General features: G+C 40.3%; 1 protein-coding gene and 1 long non-coding RNA gene across 3 annotated transcripts in view; one reads left to right on the top strand and one right to left on the bottom strand.

The window, feature by feature from the left end:
* Window positions 1–12,526, bottom strand: part of LOC116868913 — a 52,145-nt gene extending 39,619 nt beyond the window's left edge. The window contains exons 1-3 of one of the 2 annotated variants that reach the window (XR_004382914.1): window positions 12,426–12,526; window positions 4,049–4,145; window positions 3,466–3,955 (exon numbers count right to left, since the gene is read on the bottom strand). This is a non-coding gene — a long non-coding RNA (uncharacterized LOC116868913). Of the gene's footprint in view, window positions 1–3,465; window positions 3,956–4,048; window positions 4,146–12,425 lie in introns of those variants that run through there. The other variant, XR_004382913.1, reaches the window with a different exon arrangement.
* Window positions 12,527–12,608: 82 nt separating this feature from the next.
* DSG2 (desmoglein 2) overlaps window positions 12,609–24,030 on the top strand; it is a 43,713-nt gene continuing 32,291 nt past the window's right edge. Inside the window, exon 1 of the mRNA XM_032859699.1 lies at window positions 12,609–12,688. Within this exon, the coding sequence (XP_032715590.1) occupies window positions 12,650–12,688 (39 nt within the window). The 5' untranslated portion in view covers window positions 12,609–12,649. The remainder of the gene's footprint in view (window positions 12,689–24,030) is intronic.

Genomic DNA, 24,030 nt, shown 5'->3' with positions numbered 1-24,030 from the left:
CACAACTTTCAAATATGCAATTCAGTATTATTAACGATAGTGACCGTGCTGTATATTATATCCCCGTGACTTATTTATAACCAAGTTTGTACTTTTTGAACCCTTTCACCCATTTTCCCCACCTCCCATGCCCCACCTTTGGCAATCACCAGTCTGTTCTCTGTATCTAAGACCCTGATTTTTGTTTTATTCCATTTCATTTTTTTATATGATAACTCTAAATGGGTCCTCCCACCTCAGTGTTTCCATGATTTGTAGAAAACAACACAACTGAACAACTACAAGTACTATTTACGCCTCAATGCTATCTCCCCTTCCACATATATTTCATGAAGTACCATCATATTTTTAAGTTTATGCCTTGGAACATCTCTGATGTTTTCTGTGCACTGAATTTGTCATTATTAAGTTAGCAAACAGTAAAAGTTGTGTGAAAACACAGAGTATGAAATTCTAATATAAGCAAAACACTCAGATTGAAAGAACTTGTATGTCTTCCTTTCCTCAGAAGGCAAAGGAAGTATTTATATTCTTTCATAACCAAAAGAGGATTGCAAAGAACTCTCTTAATTATAAAGCAGCACAGAATCAGGTAATCTTGTATTTATTTAAATGGGATAATGACATGGTTTCCACTCCTGCAAAAAGGCATTGTAACTAAGCCAAAAATGAGTATTTAAACACAAAAAGTAAGATTAACTTCAGTCATGTCTTCCCACGTCCAACTGACCATGTTGATAGTAAGAATTATGTGGTCCTAACCTGGGGGTAACACACACACACACACACACACACACACACACACACACATACCCTCAGGTAAGCAAGTAGCTTGGTGTAGCTGAAGCAGTGTCTTTCCATCATCAGACCCATGGAACAGACAGTGACGCTTGGTTTGTGTTGCAGATAGAAAGTTTCTGCATGCAGAGTCTGGTCTCCAGATTTATTATTAAAAAGAAAAGAATCACCTAGATTTTCCACTTAATTTTTCTTCAGGTAAAGCATAATGAAAAGACCTTGTTTGACCAAACTCTTATTAATTATTCTCATGTAGGGCTGACATCCTCAACTTTAGATTAGTAGGCAACTGTGTCATAGGAAGTGGAAGTATTAGTCAAAGAGCACGAAGTTTCATTTAGATAAGATGAATAACTCCGAGATATCTACTATATATCATAGAACCTATAGTTAGCAATAATGTATTGTATACCTAAATTTTGCTAAAAGGGTAAATCTTGTATTCAGTCTTCTTGTCATTAATAATAAGAATAATAATGATAAATAAGAGAGAGGGAGGAAACTTTTGGAGGGAATGAATAGTTTCATGGCATAGACCATGGTGATGGTTTCATAGGTATATTCTTACCACCAAACTCATCAAGTTATACACATTCATTATATACAACTTCTTATATGACAAAAAATTTAATATGTAATAAACAGTCTAATAAGTTCTGACAATATTCCTTCCTGCATCTTCCCTCTTCCTCTCAGCTGTTATAAATTGCTATTAATTTTTCCTCACAAATTATGGTTGCTACAGTTGAAATATAAGTTTATTTTCTAACTCGCCACTCTTCCTCCTTACATTTTCTCAGACTCTGCAACAGAAGGGTCTGTTGTACTGATCTTTGGAAATTCTTTCAAAGAGGCAAACCAGCAACAAAGACATTTGCTGGCAAGATGATAGAAGCTCTTCTATTCTATGCAAACCTATTTCACACCAAAGCCTCCAGAACAAGCCAACACATGTTCTTGCTACTTCTGCCCGCTCTGGCTGGGAAAGGATGTCTCCATTGAAAGAACAAGTCAGGAGATGTTGTTGAATATTTTGATAGGAAACATGGATTTGTTGGGCAAAGAAAGCCTGCTAAACTTTGCACAAAATCAAAGCTACTACTCCAGGGCCCATGAGAAAATTATAAAATGTCATTCTATCTATTAGTAGATCAAAACAACCGTATTATGTTTTAATGATTAACAAAAGATAAATTTGAATTTTTTTAATGTGGTTTTTTTTTTAATTGTGTATTTTAAGTTAACAGTTAAGAGGTCAAGCTTTGGAGACAACTATTTGAGTTCAAACCCTAGCTTCACCACTTACTAGCTGTGTGTTCTTGGGCACGTTACTTAATCACTCTGCACCTCCCTGGAGTATTATTATGGAAATAATAGTCCTTACCTACATCAGGAGGTTTTTGTAAAGAGGTTACAAGCGTGCACTTAGTACAGAGTAAGTGCTCATAAAGATTATTTTTTATTGTTTTTATCATTATAATTTAAATCTTCAAAATGAACTCAACTTAGAGTTAAGAGTACTGACATGCAAAGTATTAAAACTATACAAACTCAAAACATCTACATTATCTGATCCAAAACCTTGTTTTACAGATGTTCAAACATGCTGAAAAGCAACTTGTTTATCAAGGGCAGAGTTGGGAATTGACTAGGTTAATTCTCTTCCTGCAACTCCAAACTGCCACTACAATATTTCTTTTTCACTAATCTTTTGCCTCATTCACAGAGGCCACTCCACACTAGAAACTCCTTTGAACACACAAGCAAAGAGAGATGAATTTATTCATACCAAATTGTTATCTTAGATAGCCAAAATGATGAAAATCACCAGATGATTATAAGTTTTCAGTTGGGCTTCCTTGGAAAGGGCAGATGGAGAGGTTTTTCCTGCTAAGAGGTTTTTTGTTTTTTTTGTTTTTTCAGTAGTCACCACACCCAGCGTGAAACCCAAGGCAGAGCTCAAACTCAGGACCCTGAGATCAAGACCTGAGCTAAGATCAAGAGTTAGACCCAGAGAGCCCTCTAAGACCTCTAAGACTTATCATTACATCATTTCCACCAAGTAGAATAGGGCAGCCAGGTGGCTTTGGGGGAAAAAAGTTACTTGAAAATTAGCGTGAAAGGAATGATGGTCTTAACCCAACCTTCTGTAGTATCCATATCCATATTGCTATCCATAGAATAGCAATTACAACACACACAGAAGAGACCACACTTTATATTCAGTTTCTATGATATATGGTGCCAAGTTGCTAGCCACATGAAAAAGAGTTTCATTTGCAAAAACTAGTTGACCCAAAATCAAATTGAAGGAAATGAAATTTGTTTTCCTTTGCATGTTTTTTTACCTTATTTCTCAAACATGCTATGCCTAATGTTTTGAGAATCACTACCTCCTGCTTCCTTTAAAAAACTGACCATAACTAGTTAAGTTTTTAATAATTAATAAAATAATTAATAATTAATAAAACAACTGATAATTGTTTTGGTAATTTAATTCAAGATAAAGTATCAATCACAGCAGCACTTTGTTATTCCTCCTTGGAGTAGATATCTTTAATACTCAATATCTGTTCACTTAGAAAACAAAGTGATTTCCATTATCATTAGGTCATAGGTCAGGAGGTGAGGTGTTTTAAGCATAAACACTTTCCAGGGTCCCTCAATCACATATTTGGCATCTGTCCATGTAGGGTCACAGAGCATACCTGGGACTCAGGTTTCACATTCTGACAAACAGACCTCAAGCATCTAGTCTCTAAGAAATAAAAGTAAATGACATGTTCCATAGACGTCCCACCATCTTATTATTCCTGAAAACCTAGAAGCCCCAATCTTCCTCTGATTTTTTTTGTTTGTTTCAGATGGCTTATCCATACTCCTGAGGTGAAAATCGAAGGTATAATAAACATAAACCACACTTTGTAGACTTACGATTCCAACTACTGAAAATTCCACCATGTAGACAGATTCTCCCACAGTGCCAAACAATGGAAACTCAGAATGGCACTTTTATGAACCATAAATCAATCCTTTAACATGAGCTTTCACATGGGTTTTACTTTGTTCACCTCTAAGTCTTCCCTGTAATACTGCTCTGCTTAATTTGTTGACTTGTCATCAAATGTCCTGATTACTTCAGATGAATGCTCTAATCCTAAAATTAAGAAAGAAGTATGATGATACACTCTCTTCCTCTTTCATACCCAGAGAAGAATTAGTCACAAGAAATCTTTGTTGACTGACTTACCTCTATTGTAGCTGAGTCTACATGAAACGGGTGTGACTTTCCCAAAAGGTATGACATCACTCAGATATTGTTTCAGTAAATGTTAAGAGAGGTCCACCTGAAAAAAAAAAAAATGTCATGGTAAATTAGCAGACAATTGCCCAGTCACACAAGAGGTCTGCTTTCAAGGCATATAGTAATGTTCATAATGATCTTTATGAATTAAAAAAAGTCTTTAACCACAAATGTGCTTAGAGAAGCTAGTAAGGGTCACTGTGATATTTAAAGTTAAATTATCAAGAGAAATTTTTTCCCGTTGCCTTCTTTGTATCAATGTTTTGCTTAACTGGTCTGCTTAGCATTTGAACATATTTCTGTCTAGTAAAATCTCTATGTGGGAACTAGAGAGGGGGATGAAATTCAAAATCAGTCCACTGCCAAAACAAAAACAAAAAGCAAAAAAAAAAAAAAAAAAAAAAAAGTACAGCTCAAACAAATCAGGTTTAAAAACGAACATCTTCCTAAAATGCTCAGGCACTAGAGAAATTTTGAATCTCTTTTCTTATATTTGAAAGACCGCTTCAACTCTCCAATTCCCTGAGTGTGTATAGATGTACCTGAGTTAATTAAATTATTATTTATCATATTAAGATATTTTCAATTACTTTTGTTACAAAAGTGAAGTTACTACACAGATATAATCTGCCATTCACAAAAAATAATTTGGGACTCAAGAATTACATTATAACTTTTAGTCAGTACAGCTCATGTAAACGCGTTCCAAAATAGTGGTTCCCCATATTTTTTTTTTTCCTCCATGACACAGGTGACAGACGACATTCACAAGCTCACATTCTCCTGTGGACAAGATCCCCTCAAGGCTGCAAAGGCCTTCCCGCGGGAATAAACTCTCTCTACCTGAGATGGATGTCAAAATGCAAGTAAGTAACATCCTTACTGAATAACTTTAGATGTGCTCTAATCATTTTAACAAGTAAGCCATTCACAAATTACAGAGCTTGATTATTAACAGATTACTACATCGACTGGTATGGTGCTGAAATAAAACACCGCCATCACCAAGATGAATTCTGAAAGGTAAATAAAAGAAATTTCATTTCCTCCAATCCTTGTTGTTTTTTTTTTTCCATTAAAATGAAAATCGTTCACTGTTTTTGAGATTCTGCTTCTCTCTACTAGAGTACTTATAATTATCACTCCCGACAATTTGGAAAGATTTTTAACAACCGATGTTATACTTCCAAGTTTGCTCTCCAAAACTACTGAATCGCTTCTCTTTCACTTTTTCCTTAAACATAAGAACATCCCTGATCTACGTACAAAAGAATGAAATAACTGCCAAAAAACCAATAGTCTTCTCTGTCTTCTGAGGGTTTTTTCCTGTGTGTCTCCGTAGGCTCATTACTCACATTGAGTTAGCGTGATGGTTTCTGCCTGACACCCTCAGTAAACACTCCCAGGCCTGCCTGCAAGCCCGGCATGTCCTGTCATGCTGGGGATGGATTGCAGTCCAGAGCTGCGGTTAAATACCAAATACTCTCCCCCCCATCTTCCTAGCCACGGCTATTTCCCTTATCTTTCCAAGAATTCCCATAAACAAATCAAACAAATCTTGGGGTAAAAACCAAGCCCAGAAACTTATTCTGAAATTTTTTATTCAAAAACTGTAGTTGGTGGGGGGGCACCTGGCTGGCTCAGTGGGTAGAGCGTGCAACTCTTGAGCTCAAGGTTCTGAGTTCAAGCCCCACATTGGGTGTGGAGCCTACTAAAAAAAAATAATAATAAAAAATAAAATAAAAAAATAAAAAAACAAAAAACCCAGAAAATGTAGTTGAGTAGATAAAATCAACGTTCCCAAGTGTCACACTCCTGTTAATGAAGCTTGCTTTGTTCACCTCCAGAAGGAAAGAGATTTTCCATATGGTTTATGGTTTTGCACTTTGTCACTCCTGAAAGAAAGGGAGTCTTAACACAGCAATGTTCTCCACTGGACTCTGAACTTCACTTTACCCTGTTCAGCCAGCCTTAGCAAGGTCCATCCTTTAAAAAATGGTGAGGAAGAGTGATTTTTGTCCACCTTATTTTGGGGACATTTACTGACATCTTTCCAGGAATATAATTGTCTCTTGTTCTTTCTCCTTTACTCTCACTTTAAAGGCATACCCACATATGCATGCACACACCCACACCCCAGCCTCCAAAATAACCTCAAAGATGTACTCACTTATTCATTCATGCATGTACTCAATTTATATTTACTGAAGACCTACAAAGTTTCAGGCAAAGTTCTAGGTGCTGGATACAGAGCAGTTCACAGAGAAAACTCCCAGCCCTTACGGAACAGCCCTTACGGAGTTTACGTTCTAGCAAATGGCAACAGATAATATATAAATGCATAGTCTTTAGATGGCAATATGCCAGGAAGAAAAAATGAAGCAGGGAAGGGGCATGGGGAGCTCTGGGGCTGGGAGTATTTTGATTTGTAAATGAGTGTTCGGAGAAGGCCTCATCGATAAGGTCATATTTGCGGGGCACAAAAAGTAAAGAGTGAGGGAGTAAACACCGTACAGGTCTAGAACAGAACCTTTTAGGGAAAGGGAATGGAGAGCTCCAAGACTCGGAGGTGGAGCATACCTGTTCAATCTGTGGTGTCTGTTACCGTGTAAATGACCAATGAGAGATTAACATGCTGCCCTCGCAGTACGATGCCTGTAACGGCTAAGGGCACCTTCAGCTAGAGGATTCCAGACGTTAGTCATTGGGAGGGAGGGCCTTCTGATGGGACACCAGCGGCTTGCTGAGCCTTTCTAGACACCACTTCTTTGGGCACACTGTGATCCAGCATTATTATAGTCCTATCACATTTTAAAACTAGTGTGATTCATTAAAAAAAAAAAAAAAAAATCTCTTGGGGCGCCTGGGTGGCTCAGGGGGTTAAGCCTCTGCCTTTGGCTCAGGTCATGATTTCAGCGTCCTGGGATTGAGCCCTGCATCGGGCTCTCTGCTTGGCGGGGAGCCTGCTTCCCTCTCTCTCTCTGCCTACTTCTGATCTCTCTATCTCTATCAAATAAATAAGATCTTAAAAAAAAGAAAAAAAAGAAAAAATCTCTTAAGATATCATCAGTACTTGGGGCACCTGTGTGGTTCAGTGGGTTAAGCAGCTGTCTTTGGCTCAGGTCTTGATTCCAGGGTCCTGGGATCGAGTCCCCCATCGGGCTCCCTGCTCAGCAGAGAGCCTGCTTCTCTCTCTCCCTCTGCCTGCTGCTCTGCTTACTTATGCTCTCTATCTCTCTGTCAAGTGAATAAATAAAATCTTAAAAAAAAAAAAAAAAAAGACATCATCAGTACTCTACTTAGACCCAAGAGTGGGTAATTTTGGTTTTCTGGCTGAGCCAAATAGCATTTTGCAATTGCAGCATCCCCCACCAATTCTCCTCTGCCCTGTGAACAATGTTAAGGATCTCCTTCCACTATCTGGTTCAGGGACTTTGCCTCCAGCCAGTCCCATATATTGACTCACAAGGAGGAGCCTGGGGGGATCAGCTCTGTTAGACACTGTGACTCACTGCATGGGGCTCTCACTCTTTCAGTGTGTTGGTGTCAGAAGCTGTGCTCTCAGAGCTGACTGCTGCTGCTCCAGAGCGTGGTGACTGTTCATTAAGGACATGCTGGCTTCTCCGTGCTAGACCACAGGGCTTACAGTCTGCTAGGCTTTGATTATTACTCTGTTAGTTCTAGTTCAGAAAGGAAATAAAGCCATCCTCCACTCCAAGTTGGCCAGTTCCCATCTCTCACTGCCCAAGGTGGAGGTGGCTCTTGATCCATCTAACTGGGAAGTCCATGAGAATCTCAACATCGTGGGGAGGGTGAAAAAAAAAAAAAAAAAAAAAGAGAGAATCTCAACATCCTGACTCTAGTGTCTGTGATGTCGCTCCTGCCTTGTCTTCTGTGGAAAAGGACCAGTCCTCCTTCCCCAGGATTAAGGGGCAGCAGGATCCTCTCCCATGTCTCCATATCCAATGTAACACACTGTCTTCTCAACTGTCCCCTAAACTCCTCCAGCTTCATCCTGTCCATCCCCTTGTGCTACACTCAGTTCCATGTGTATACTGACACACGTCTTCACTATCAGCCAGGCCACTCTGTAGCCCTAACTCACATCACCACCTGCCATCCTTCTTCTGTTCTTGAGCTGCAGTGTGGTTGGGGAAAACACACATACATAGACCAACACACATGTGTGTATATGTGTGCATGCATATATGCCTGTGCACATCACACACACACACACACACACACACACACAATCCCAGACCAACGTTTTCTGACCAGATCCACCATTAATTCGTTCACAGTGCATTTTTCAAACACCTTCCCTTATAATCCTGCTTTTTACTTATAATCAGTTCCTTCTACTACATGGGCTTAGTTAAACAAATCTTTATTGATCACTAAATATTTGCTGGATATGAGGGGTTGGGTCCACTATGAATAAGGTATGGCCTCTGCTTTCTAAGTACTAACAGTCTTGAGAGAAAGAGAAATGGGTGGAGTAGCAGACATGGGTGAAATCACCAGGAGCCACAATGTGATCGCTGCTACAAAGGTTGTATGAATCATTTCAAACAGCAGCCCAGAAAATGAAGGGAAAGGTAACTAACTGCAGATGGAGAGTATGGAAAAAGTTGAATTGGGAATGACTCTCGTGTTCTTGGCTTGGGTGGCCAAGCTGACAAAGCATGTGAGAGGCATCTAAGGAAGTCGTAGGCTTGAACTGGAGGGGTGTACAGGGATTGCCAAAATCTTTTTTGGTCAGTATGTTAGTTTGACATCCCTACAAAATTATTATGGTATTTTGAGGTCCCCATGAAATATCCAAATGGTAATATTCGCATGGTAGAAGCTCAGGAGTGAAAGCCTGCACAAAGAGAGTGCCTATAGAATCATCTCAGTACCAAGTAAGAAGGAAAGGAAAAGAATTCAAAAGCCATAGCATTTAACAGGGGGACAGACAATAAGAAAAGGATGGAGAAAGAAAGAAAATTAGGTGACTGTTTCTGCCTCCTAAATCTACATGCAATTGCATTTTCCTTCTCATTTCAAACTACTTGCTAGACTTTTCTAATCAGATATTGCTCTAATATCTCAATACAATTTTCACTGGAAAAAAAAAAAAAAGCTTTTACTTCTGACTCCCTTGTTTGTGTTAATGTGGTTAAAAGAATGGTTTCTTCCCACCAACAGTGTCTATGTTTTGAGTTACTCTGTCCTGGTGGGTTCAGTGCCTCCTTCACAATTACTCATCCTTTAAGAATCCACTCACCACACCACCCCCACAGTCCCTCCTGAAAACCTTCTCTAATATCATGGTCTTCAGTGTGAATTTGGGACTATGCAAATCCTAGGTTTGCATTATACCCTGCATATAGTCTGACCACTGCGTTTATAATAGTTTATAAGTTCTGTAGTTATATTATTTCATAAGTACTTATTTGTGTTTCTTGGGATGAAGAAATACTTATTTATCTTTGTATATTCCCAATAAAATGCAAATGAAATGTTTGGTGAACAGGGACAAACTAAATGTTGAATAAATTAACGAATAAATGAGTGGAGTGATACCAGGAAAGAGATTCCTTCTTTTTCTGCCCTTTTCACATTATGTAGCGGTATTTCATATTTTCTCTTGTATCTACATACCTTTTATATAGATGTCCTGTTAATAAGCCTCCTGATCATAAGGACCATTTTTATGTTGTAATGGCCATATATTATAATTTAGAAATCAGAAATTGCCCAACTTAGCTCTCATCTCTTTGACATGAATTCTAACACATGCACTGAGATTTTCAGTAGATTTAAAGGACCAGACATCTGTCAAACTACTTCCCAAGAAGGCCTGATGCATAAAGTGTTCCTTGATGTTGCAACATGCGGGAGTAAAGAGCCAGTGATAGTAGATAAAGGACACACTAGTTTTTGTTTCTACAAAATTTTTATGTTTTAGGTAATATTAAGAGATGACTCTAATAAGCCAATCACTTAAAACTCATTCTCATCTGTGTGTATGTGTAAACAAAAGTATTATGAGAAGCATAACTCAGGTAGGTATTTTGAATATCTCTAGATATTAATTATTTGCACAAAGTATAATTCACACTGATACATTGTAAGTACATGTTTTTGTTATTTTTTTAATAAGTACATGTTTTAAGAAAAGTACATTTACTATAATGTTCAACTAATTTAGGGGGAAAACCCTGTAAGTTAAATCTTTCACACCTTGTTAACACTCAATTTATTTTAAGGCACTCAAGTGCTTTGTCGGTAATGGTATTTGCTCCTGTGTACAGAGATTTACAAAATAGATTTACTCTCATGCCAGGAGAAAGAAGTCAGGAGCTAGAGTACTAGCTGTGTTTGACTCTGAACAACTGCCTTTAACTCAATGAGTCATAAGTTTCAGAATTTTTAAAGGGGAATGATTTTAAGAATGACATACAATGGTACTGGGTAATACATGTATTCACACCTTCTCTCAAAGCCTTGGAGTAAATGTCTTATAAAAGAATACAATATTGAAACTGACTTTGTCAGCCTCTGAGGGAGCTGAACAATCCAACAGAAATAAAATTTGCTTTAGCTATTTCTTATTCTGGAAGCTACAGTTCTGTTCATTACTAAACAGAAACCAAACTCTCAATAATGAGGCATAAATACTTGCCCATAGGACTCAGGTACAAGAGCACTAATTTTAGGTAGGATTTATATACAGTCTCCAGGGTTGATTTGTGAAAGTGTTTTGGTAAAGCCTGCCTTGTTTATTTAGGAGTTTTCCCAGAGTGATGGGGAATGAGAATTATCACCAACGTGCTACCACCCACATCTAGCTCAAGAGAAAGGAATGGAAACTAGAAGACATACTTCTCTCCTGATTTAATTATGCACCCAATGCTTAAGAGTCTCCCTGGTACTCAGCACTGTTCTAGGCACTGGAAACACAGTGGAAAACTAAACACACTTTTCCTAGAAAGTTAGTCCTCTGCTAACTTAGTCACTAACACTTAAATAATACTATGAGAGAAGTCACTCAGCAGTTAAGCCCTAACCAAACAGAGGAGAGTATGGTTTTCTCCATTCAAAGACGGAGTGGTCCTTGGCAGCTAGGGAAGAAAGGGAATAAAGAGGAGATGCCAAATCTACTGGACCTGAAAAACTGGCAAGATAGGGCTGGGGAGAAAAGGGTAGGATAAACTGGGAGAGAAACAGGAGGGCACTTTTGACCACAGAAGGAACTCTGCTATTGTGTTCAAACTGAATGCCAAACTTCTCTTTCTAGCAGCATACCACATCCTTTATACATTTATAGGCTCTTCCACTACGCCAACAGCAATAGTTAACCTTTCTTAGACGTTTCCTAGCCTGGTGCTGATTCCGTTGTCTCTGTTTAATTAAGAAGAGTTCAACTTAACATTTACACTATCAATTATATTACTAAAAACTACATTTATTGAACCTGATGTACTAAACACCGCAGAAGGCTTCCCATGGATTTTCTGATTTAATCTTCACAACAGTTTCCGTGTTGGGTGCTATTATTAATCCCATTAAACAGATCTGGAACTAAGGCACAGAAAGGTTGTCCAGGTCACACGGCTAGTAACTACTGCAGCAAGGATTCTGACCTCTAGTTATTTTTTGTGTAAGAGATTTTGTAAAACATATCGAAGTCTATCTTCCCCTTAACACCTCTAGAATATTCTCCTACCTGTGTCTAGTTAACAAGGAGTCAAAGGACTGTCCCTTTAGATCACCTGTGATTTTTCTGTTTCTCTCTTAACCAGATAAACTGCAAACCTGTTGAAACCAATGAAAGGGCATTGGGAAGAACCGAGAAGCCTTCACGGAGCCAGCCACCTAAATACTGCTCCAGAACCCGAGCTCTCTGAAAGCAGGCCCAGGCTCCCCTGCCTGCAGTGAGGACACAGGTGCCCGAGCCACGTCTCCTTGGCGCCACCTGAGCTCCGGGCCCGGAGCACTTTCACAAAGCGCTGGACTCCTGAGCAGCCTCGGGCGGACGGGGGCGCTCGCTGGACACCAAAGGTCTGGCTGCCGAGAGCCGGCTTTGCCCTTGGGCCGGGGCCGGGGTCGCGTGGCCCGCGCTGCTCTGGGGCTGCTCAGGCCGAGTCCCACCAGGTGACCCAGAGCCTCCCTAAGTCCCGGCCACTCTCCTGAGAGGAAGGGACCGAGAGGGACAGGACGGCGGGGCGGGACCTGCCACCCAAAGTCCCCAGCCCAGGGACGTCACGGTCCCAGGTGCGTGTGCGACGAGGGGCGGGAGTCCACCGCGCGCCTCCCTCCTCTAAGGAATTCCCACCTCGGGCGCCTGCAGCTCGGGCGGGCTCACGGTTCCATCTTCCTCGCGGCGGCCGCACCTGGCACCGCGCCCCTGGGTAGGGCGGCGCGGCGGCCGCGGAGAGCGGCCCTCGGGGCGGGTGCTTCGGGGCGGGGCCGAGGGCGCGCTGGCGGGGACGCGGGGGAGCCGGTGGTGAGAGCGGGGCGAGCGGCCCGAGGCGAGGGCGCGGCGGAGGCGGGGGCGCGATGGCGCGGAGTGCGGAGGGCGCCGCGCTGCTTCTCCTGGTAAGTGCCGGCAGCGGGGACGCGGCGCCCCGGGCGGGCGAGGGCGCGGGCGCGGGCGCGGGCGGGCGCCGGGCTCGCGCCCTGACCTGTCCGCCTGCGCCTGAGCGGAGCCCGGCGCCGGGCGCTCCTTCTTTGTGCCCCGAGGTGGGGAAGGGCTGGGCAGGCTGTGGCGAGCCCGAACCTCGAGGCTTCGGAAAAGTCGCTGGGTCTCCGCGGGCGTGTGGGAAACCGCCTGAAGTTCTGCTTTGCTGGCCGCCACACCCCGGCCCTAGCGCCTCTTCTGGCTGTGGTCCGTGGGTGTCGTGGGCCCGGAGCACCTTTCCTGGAGATCCGGGCTTTGTTTGCAGTCTTCTCCCTCCGACGGGCAACATGGACGCAGGGGAGACAGCGGCCGCGCCTTCGTGCGGGTTCGGGCGGTTCTCCACCGTCCGGGCCGCGTCAGTGAGCCGGAGAAACCCGAGGAGGGCCTTGATTCCTGGCCGGCTGCAAAGGGCCCAGATAGGGTTTTCTAAAAACGCATCTTACAGAGTTTAATGTTGTTGTTGTTGTTGTTGTTAAAGCCACGTTGCGGTCAAAATCACCCACATAAAGGTAGTTTTAACCTAAAGTTCACAAAGTTGCTGTTCTAGAGCTGTTTCCGGGTGTTAAAGATAATGAACATATGTAATAGTTCGAAGATTTTTTTTTCTTCATTTTAAAAGGTGACAAACCGAAGTGCGGCGGCACAGTCACCTTGGAGTTTCAGACTTTATTAACGAAAAGGGCTTGAACCACTGGAAAATAGTGTTGGGTCTCTAGAGCTACATTTCTTATGCTTGGTTTCAGTGCTCCGATTACATTTTAAGTATCTTTTCTCTGTTTGGTAAAGGAATTGCACATGGCTAAGAAATGTGTGGGGCTTCGCTAAATGGGTTTTGATAAAGTGAGTTATTCTCCTAATGTAAGTGCAGGCTCACCTTCCTGAGACTTAAATATGTTCAGAGAGATTAGATACAAAGTCATACTCAGGTTTCTTATATAATGGTTAAAATTCATTAAAAACAACACAAGTTCATTCTCTGTATTTAAATTTCTAACTTCCGGGGCACCTGCAGGGCTCAGTGGGTTAAGCGTTTGCCTTGGGCTAAAGTCATAGGTCAGGATCCCAGGGTCTTGGGACCCAGCCCCAAATCGGGGCTAAGAGTGGGATGCTAAGCTGAGAGTCAGCTTCTCCCTCTGCCTGTGGCTCCCCACTGCTCATTCTCACACTCTGTCTCCCTCTTCTTCTCATAGAAATAAAATCTTTTACAAATTAATTAATTAAAGTTCTAACTTCCAGAAGAGTACCTTCCCTCTCTCCCAGAATTGCAATGGAGGGGGAAAAAAAAATACACACACACACACACACACACACATATATGTGTGTATATATATACATATATATATATTTATTTATTACACACACATACATATATATTTATTTAATAGTATTAATACTCGTTAATTATGTTAATATATATTTTTTCCTGTTTTGTGTATGTGTGTATATCACAGGGAAAAAAAAAAAGATAACTAATCCAATCCAGGAAGTCTCACTGGAATAGCATAATTAAGACCTCCAGACCTTTGGCACACCAATTCATTTTCATGCTCTGTTTATCCATTTCATTTTGCTGAAGTCTTGAGGTAGTTTTCAGTCAAGTTCATTTTGTTAATAAAACTTTACTGTAACTGGCCTCTGGAATAATAGAGCAACTAATTCCCTCATTGTGATACCTCCTGACTAGGTAGGATACCAATCTAACATAGCACCTGGCTTACCCTGAGGGTTAAATATTAAATTCCTTTCACATAGGAATAGAACTGCCTTAATTCTCAAATGTTATACCAAGCAGGCCAAGTTATGTATATTTTTGGAGAAATAGCTAATAATTTATGCATATTTTGTTTTAGCAATCCAGTGTTTTTACTCTATCAGGCAATAATTGACTTCTTTATGAAGTGATTATAACTAACTGAACTGGAACAGATTCTAGACTATTCTTTGTATTTTCTGTTTTTTTTTTAAGATTTTATTTATTTATTTGACGGACAGAGATAACAAGTAGGCAGAGAGAGAGCGTAAGCAGGCTCCCTGCTGAGCAGAGAGCCTGATTAGGCCTCCATCATGACCTGAGCCAAAGGCAGAGGCTTAACCCACTGAGCCACCCAGGTGACCCTGTTATGCTTTTTGTGATATAAATTTGAGTATGTTTATCTTTGGTCAAAGAACAATGGACAGTCCCGTGTCCGTCCCCCGCCCCCAGTGTTTGAAGTTGAAAGTTTACTCTTTGGTAAAGAATGGAAAGCAACTCATCTGTCAGAAGGAGTTCTTGAGGAAATGAGTCTTTTATAGAAGGGAATATAAATTGTATTCTGTATGGGTCGGAGTTCAGTTACAGATAACAGAATTGATTCTAGCTAGTTAAAGCAAGAAGGGATATATTTCAGGGCAGTAAGTTGATTGCATGAGTATAGAAAGGATTGAGGAAACAGACTTCATTTTGAGTTGTCAGTAATGACTTCCAAGCCACACAGCCAAACCCAAGCACTTAGGGAGTTGCCGTCTCTCCTGTGATCAGAAACCACCACTGCCAATCCCACAATGCAGAAATTGCCTTGATCTGGATGCTACTTTTGCTGCCAGGTCCAGAACCATGCCATGTTTACTGGGAGGCATGCCAACTAAATGTACCAGGACCCTGCCTCTTGGCACCCATTAATCTAATGGTAGGCACTGAGACAGTAGTAAGATTGGGGCAAAAACGCAACTGCAACTACATACTAGGCTTGCCAGTATGCATATAGCTTCTACTTCACTTCCTTCTTTCAGATCTTATGTAAAAGCTGATTGATTGAACCTAAATCACGGTTTGAACTTTGTAGCTGCAAGGGAATCTAACCTGTGGTCTTTAGCTTTCCTTTGCAGTCCAGGGAGACACACAAGGAAGGAGATACTGAGTGGCACCCACACAACTATCACACAGTCATTTAGGCCAACTCTATCAAAATGGAAAATAGAAACAATTTCATGACAGTCTTTCCTCTTCAAAAGTGTTTTACCTGAGACCTACCCAACACCAAATGCTCCACAGATAGAATTCAGAGGGTCCTTAGACATGGCTGGGAATAAATTACATATCTATGTTTACTAATCTCTACCTGAAATTTAGCATTTCTCTAAATCATGAGTCTAAGAACGACACTGCCTTAGCATTAGCAGTACCTGTGACTTTGTCACAAATATTGTCATGTCATACTATAGTTACCTGAAAATACCATTTGTTCTCATCACTAATAGACTTCTAAATCTTATTGTTAATGTATTGATAATGAAGAATGATGTCACTACATCGCAAATTGATGTTTCTTAAATTCTGACCACTTCAGTGTAATGGAATTCATTCATAATCCAATGTTTTTTTTTTATTTTATAAATTTCAAAGTATTATTCTGAAAAAGGTTCCATAGGCTTCACCAGACTGCTAAAGAGGGCAGACTGCTAAAGAGGGGGAGATTTTCTGATGGTTGCCTCCGTTTTGCCTTTGACTAATTAAGCTTGTTTTTAAAAACCAAACTACATTTTAAGGATTCAGTGGTAAATTGTATTATGAACAGTCATATCTACTGGTGTATTAGTTTGCTAGGGCTGCTGTAACAAAGTACCAAAAATTGGGTGGCTTAAAACGGTAAACATTTATTGTCTCACAGTTCTAAATGTTAGAGGTCTGAAGTCAAGGTGTCAGCAGAGCTATGTTCCCTCTGAAATCTGTAGATTTCCTTCCTTGCCTCTTTCTACTGTTTGGCTGTTTGCCAGCTATCTCTGGCATTCCTTGCCTTTTAGACACCTCACTGCCATCCTCCAGCTTCACATCACATTCTTCTTATATCTCTTCTTACCACCTTACCTATGCACATTCATTTGGCCTAATTCTCCCCAATCCTAGACATACTTAATGAGCTAAATTAAAATCCCCATGGTTGAGGTCCAGAAATATGTATTGATAGAAACTTTGCAGCTAATCTAATTATCAGACAGGTATAAGAGTGGGAATTACTGGTCTAAATTTTACAAAACAGTTTAATCATGAATGAGGCATACAAATATTTATATGGAAAAAATTACACATTGACTAGGGATTTTTTTTAAACTGCCAAATTATAGAAAAATCAGAAACCTTAACTGAAATCATAAATGAGCTTTAGTGATAGACAAATAGTGAGCTTCTAATGAGGGATTCATCTTACTTATCTCTATTCTCTTTTGAAAATCCAAATCTCTCTCATGAGTCAAGTGGGTACTGCCTGGCTGATTGGAGAATGAGAGGGGAGATTTGGGTAGAAATGAAATGAGAAAAGAGTTCAGGTTCTCCCTATTCTAAACTACCTCCATCCCATTATTCTTTGAAGTTCCCTACAAAGCAAACCAATAAATAAATAAATAAATAAAACTGGGAGGTGGCAGTGTAGGAAGATCCTGATCTCACCTCCTCCCATAGACACAACAAATCTGCGACTGTATAGGGAATAATTCCCTGTGAAGGGTGCCTAGAAATTAGGTCAACAGAGCCTCCACAACAGGGGACAGCAACAAGATAGGTAGAAGAGGACAACCATACTACAATCAGTTCTATCTGTAATAGCTAGTTAATGAAAGCACAAAATAAGAATATCACATCAAAAACATAAAACAAGGGGGCGCCTGGTGGCTCAGTGGGTTGGGCCGCTGCCTTCGGCTCAGGTCCTAATCTCAGGGTCCTGGGATTGAGTCCTGCCATCGGGCTCTCTGCTCAGCCTCTCTCTCTGCCTGCCTCTCTGCCTACTTGTGATCTCTGTCAAATAAATAAATAAAATCTTAAAAAAAAAAAAAAACATAAAACAAGGGGGTTGCAAAAGTGTAGTGCTTTTAGAAAGCATTTAAACTTAAGGGACCACCAACTTAAAATAGATGGCTATGTACATAGGTTGTTATATATGAACCTCATAGTAACCATAAACCAAAACCTATAATAGATACACAAAAAATAAAGTGAAAGGATTCCAAACAACACTAAAGAAAATTGCAAATCACAAGAGAACAAGAAAAGAAAGGAACAAAGAACTACAAAAACAACAAGAAAACAATTAACAGAATGGCAATAAATACATACCTATCAATAATTACTTTAAATGTAAATGGACTAAATGCCCAATCCAAAGACACGGAGTAGCTAAATGGATAAAAAAATACCAGGGCCTGCCTATATGCTGCCTATATGCTGCCTATATGCTGTCAGACAGGTTAAGACAAATACCATATATAGGCAGCATATAGGCAGGCCCTGGTATTTTTTTATCCATTTAGCTATAGTGACTGATTCACTTTAGATCTGAAGACACACACGGACTGAAAGTGAAGAGACAGAACATATGCAATGTAAATAGAAGCAGAAAGCAAGCTGGGGTAGCAATACTTGTATCAGACAAAATAGACTGGTGTAACAAGAGAGAGAGAGGTGTAACAAGAGAGAGAGAGGTGTAACAAGGTCTAACGAGAGAGAGAAGGGTGTCACATAATGATAAAGGGGTCAATTCAACAAGAAGACCTATTGCTTGTAAATATGCATCCAACACAGAAGTACCTACATGTATAAAGCAAATGTTAACAGACACAGATTGGGAAATTGACAGTAATACAGTAACAGTAGGGGATTTTAACACCCCACTTACATCAATGGATAGATCATCTAGACCTTAAATTAATAAGAAGACATTGACCTGGAATGATGCATTTTAGACCAGATGGACTTAATAGATTATTACAGAACATTGCATCCAAAAACAGCAGAAGACACATTCTTCTCCAGTGCACATGGTACATTCTCCAGGGTGGACCACAATGTAGGCCACAAAACAAGTCCCAGTAAATTTAAGGTTGAAATCCTATCAAGCATTTTTTTCTGACCACAGTGGTATGAAACTAGACATCAACGACAAGAAGAAAACTGGGAAAGACACAAACACATAAACACTAAAACATGTCACTAAACAAGCATTGGGCCAATTAAGAAATCAAAGAGGAAATCAAAAAGTACCTTGGGACAAATGAACGTGAAAACAAAATGTTCCAAAATCTATGGGATGCAGCAAAAGCAATTCTAAGAGGGAGTTTTACGACAATGGAAGCCCACCTCAGGAAACAAGAGACATTTCAAATAGACAATTTAACCTTACACCTAAAGGAACTAAAAAAAGAGGGGCACCTGGTTGGCTCAGTCAGTTAAACATCTGACTTTGATTTCGGCTCAACTCATGATCTCAGAGTTGTGAAATCGAGTCCTGCTTCAGGCTCTGAGGTGGGCACGTAGTCAGCTTAAGATTTCTCTCTTCCCTAACCCCCTCTTCAAATAAATAAATAATTCTTTTTAAAAAGGAGGGGGAGAGGAAACTAGAAAAAGAACAGAGCCCAAAGTTAGTAGAAGGAAGGAAATAATAAAGATGAGAGCAGAAAAATAGAGATTTAAAAAAAAAAACAATAGAAACTGAGAGCTGGACCTCTGAAAAGATAAACAGAATTGATAAACTCTCAGCCAGACTCATCAAGAAAAATAGAAAAAGGGTCCAAATAGAATCAGAAATGAAAGAGATGTTAAAACAAATACCACAGAAATACAAATGATCACAAGAGACTACATGAACAATTCATATGCCAACAAATAGACAACCTAGAAGAAATGGATAAATTCCTGGAAACATATAGTCCTCCAAGACTGAGAATGTAAATTGGTACAGCCACTATGGAAAACAGTATGAAGGTTCCTCAAAAAGTTAAAAATAGAATTACTATGTGATCTGGCAATTCCTCTTCTAGGTATTTATCCAAAAATACGTATGTACCCCAATGTTCATTGCAAGCCAAGGAATGGAGGCAGCTTAAATGTCCATCGATAAATGGATGCAGGGTGTGTGTGTGTGTGTGTGTGTGTGTGTGTGTAATGAAATATTACTCAGCCATACAAAAGAATGAAATCTTGCCATTTGCAACAACTTGGATGGACCTAGAGGATATTATGCTAAGTGAAATAAGTCAGACAGGTTAAGACAAATACCATATGGTCTCACATATATGTAGAATCTAAAAAATGAAACAGAAGCACTCTTAAAGAGAAAAACTGATGGTTGCCAGAGGAGGCTGGGAGGGTAAATGAAATAGGTAAGGGGAGGATTAAGAAGTACAATCTTCTGGTTACAAAATATATAAGACTATATTCTCTACCCTGTACATAGAGAATATAGTCAATAATATTGTAACAACTTGTATGATGAGAGCTCCTAATTGCCTAGGCCTGTGATGATCATTTCATAATGTATATAAATACCAAATCACTATGTTGTATACCTGAAACTAATAAAATATTATATTATCCATTATTCTTCAGTGAAACGTACTTTAAAAGTTAAAAATAAAAACATTAAATTGCCCTTATCCACTCTCTCATCTTAGAGATCTACTCTCTTTAAACCCTGAAGGTGCTAGCTAAAAAGTTATGCAAGATACCTAAGTCAATCATCATATTTTAATACTATTAATCATCTCTTCTTTCAAATATCTCCTTTCTTTGCTTCCATAATACTCTACTGGGAGTTCTGTCACCTCTAGGAAGCTGCAGTAGCTCTTAGCTCCATTCTAGCCCAGCACTGTCGAGGGGTATGCTGTACACACATCACCGTGACATAGATCAGATATGAGTGGGAGGCAGGGGAGGTTCAGAGTGGGTGGTAACAGCTGAGGCTGAGAGAGTGCTACCTTTAGGAGAGAGTGAGTGTAACCCTTGCCACCCTTTGAGCCATAGTGCTTTACTCTTTATTTTCTAATATCTTTCCCCAGGATCTAAGCCTAGTATGTCTGCAAGCTATGCTCTGAAAATTGCATCCTCTAGCCAGACTTAAAATTTCAGTATCTCTGACACCTTCCCGTATCCTCCACACACAGGGCATTGCCAAGGATTAGTTGGGTCCTCTGAAAGGTTTGGCTTTACCCATCCATCCTCCTGCCATTACCCTATGCTTGTCCTCATGCTATCTCCTCTGGCTTATTACTTTAATGTCCAGACTGTCTTTCATCTTACACAGTACTGCCAGAAAACTTTCTGGAGCTCTAATGTTAGAGCATCCCTAATCAGAAGCGGTCAGTGAAGAATCTTAGCATAGGGGCACCTGGGTGGCTCAGTGGGTTAAGCCTCTGCCTTCAGCTCAGGTCATGATCCCGGGGTCCTAGGATCAAGCCCTGCGTAGGGCTCTCTGCTCAGCGGGGAGTCTGCCTCCCCCCCCCCAATCTCTCTGCCTGCCTCTCTGCCTTCTTGTTATCTCTATCAAATAAATAAAATCTTTAAAAATAAATAAATGAACTACTTTGTATCCCTCTACAGTTCATCTGTAGTAAGATATTTATTGGTCTGAGTTATTAAACCTTAAGGGGTCACCTCACCATTGACTTAGAAACATGGAAGAAAGCTTCAAGATCATCTCCTCCAGATCAAAAACAAAGCAGTTAGGGGGAGCTGTCATCCAGGGACTCATAAGTCCTCCTGGATTCTGCTTATTATATCATCAAGGTGATTTAGAGCAGGAAGTCTTCTCTAAGAGTGCAAGCCTTGAGAACAAAAGTACATTGATTAATAGTATTTTTGCAGTGATGTTTGACTTTCCCTCGTCTCTGCCAAAAAAAAAAAAAAAAAAAAAAAAAAAAAATTCTTGCCAGATACCAGGTAGACCAGTTTTAACAAGATGCACAGCATCCAATGGTAAAAATAAAAACTTGTTTTTAAGTTCACTAAATTGTATTGGAGGATTTTTCTGTTTCATCTAAAAACACTACTTCTTCAGGTAGAGAGACTAAAAATTTATTTTTCCTCTTCAGTCTTAAAGGCATGTTGCATATGACACTTTCCTGTCACCAAGTTCCTGTGAGAAAAAAAGGTATAGATTTCATACTTGGGAGAAACCATAATGATCATCTTGTCCAGACATTTTTCCAATGTTTGAAACCCTTATACGACATCCTCACAGGACATCACTCAAACTTGCAGAGCTGGAAATGTTCAAAGCGAAGAGGGAAGGAGTGGGGATGGAGGACAGAAGTCAGAAAATGTCAGTTATTCCATTTATGTTCTCTGCAATATGCTACCAGTTGAGAAATTTACATAAATCTACAGTGCTCTGAAATTTGTAAAACTTTCTTGACTCGAGTATTAAGATAACTTCCAATCAGAGACCCAAGTTCTAAATCAGGATTTCTGAACCTCAGCACTTTGTCATTTGGAGCCAGATAATGTGTTGGGAGAAGCTGTCCTGTGCCTTATAGGATGTTTAGCTACATCTCCGGTCTCTACCCACTAAATGCCAGTAGCAGCTCACCCTCGTTAGACAATCTCTCCACCCTCCACAGGAGCTTGGTGGCAGAAAATTGTCATGTGCTTGACTTTAACGTGCACATCAATTTCTGTAACTTTTTAGTGTAACACATGGAAAAGTGTACATATCACAAGTGTACTGAATTTTCACAAACTGAACACAGCAAGTGATCAGCAACCAGATCAAGAAACAAGATTACCGGCACCCCAGAAGCTCTGATATCATCTCCACTGACTCACTCCCCTCTTACAGCACCAGCCTTGATCACCAAAACCATTCCCACCTCATGCGTGTCTCTTCCATTTGCAGGAAAGTTGGCCTAACTTGCTCCCCCATTCTATTCAATCTCTATGAAGATAAAACCTCTTCTGAGTACCTCCTCACAGTCCTAAATCACTCCACCACCCTGTTCCTGCTTTAATTTTCTTTACAGTTGTCACAACGGATTCTTGTCTATTTCTCCATCAAGTAAGAATCCAAGAGGATAAGAACATTATATTAGTATATTATAGGAGCTCAAGAAATTAAAGGCATGCAGAATAGAGAGCCCAGAAATAGACCCTCAACTCTATGGTCAACTAATCTTCGACAAAGCAGGAAAGAATGTCCAATGGAAAAAAGACAGCCTCTTCAATAAATGGTGTTGGGAAAATTGGACAGCCACATGCAGAAAAATGAAATTGGATCATTTCCTTACACCACACACGAAAATAGACTCAAAATGGATGAAGGACCTCAATGTGAGAAAGGAATCCATCAACATCCTTGAGGAGAACACAGGCAGCAACCTCTTTGACCTCAGCCGCAGCAACATCTTCCTAGGAACATCGCCAAAGGCAAGGGAAGCAAGGGCAAAAATGAACTCTTGGGATTTTATCAAGATCAAAAGCTTTTGCACAGCAAAGGAAACAGTTAACAAAACCAAAAGACAACTGACAGAATGGGAGAAGATATTTGCAAACGACATATCAGATAAAGGGCTAGTGTCCAGAATCTATAAAGAACTTAGCAAACTCAACACCCAAAGAACAAATAATCCCATCAAGAAATGGGCAGAAGACATGAACAGACATTTCTGCAAAGAAGACATCCAGATGGCCAACAGACACATGAAAAAGTGCTCCATATCACTCGGCATCAGGGAAATACAAATCAAAACCACAATGAGATACCACCTCACACCAGTCAGAATGGCTAAAATTAACAAGTCCGGAAATGACAGATGCTGGCGAGGATGCGGAGAGAGGGGAACCCTCCTACATTGTTGGTGGGAATGCAAGCTGGTGCAACCACTCTGGAAAACAGCATGGAGGTTCCTCAAAATGTTGAAAATAGAACTACCCTATGACCCAGCAATTGCACTGCTGGGTATTTACCCTAAAGATACAAACGTAGTGATCCGAAGGGGCACGTGCACCCGAATGTTTATAGCAGCAATGTCTACAATAGCCAAACTATGGAAAGAACCTAGATGTCCATCAACAGACGAATGGATAAAGAAGATGTGGTATATATATACAATGGAATACTATGCAGCCATCAAAAGAAATGAAATCTTGCCATTTGCGACAACATGGATGGAACTAGAGGGTATCATGCTTAGCGAAATAAGTCAATCAGAGAAAGACAACTATCATATGATCTCCCTGATATGAGGGAGAGGAGATGCAACATGGGGGGTTAATGGGGTAGGAGAAGAGTAAATGAAACAAGTTGGGATTGGGAGGGAGACAAACCATAAGTGACTCTTAATCTCACAAAACAAACTGAGGGTTGCTGGGCAGAGGGGGGTTGGGGGGGGTTATGGACATTGGGTAGGGTATGTGCTATGGTGAGTGCTGTGAAGTTTGTAAACGTGGAGATTCACAGACCTGTACCCCTGGGGGAAAAAATATATATAAAAAAAAAAAAAAAAAAGAAATACATATCTT

Source organism: Lontra canadensis, unplaced genomic scaffold (genome assembly GCF_010015895.1).
Source record: "Lontra canadensis isolate GAN:19392208 unplaced genomic scaffold, GSC_riverotter_1.0 scaffold17, whole genome shotgun sequence".
NCBI classification, from domain to species: Eukaryota; Metazoa; Chordata; class Mammalia; order Carnivora; family Mustelidae; genus Lontra; species Lontra canadensis.
The sequence above is the reverse complement of the archived record's forward strand: the minus strand, read 5'-3'. Positions and strand labels throughout refer to the sequence as shown.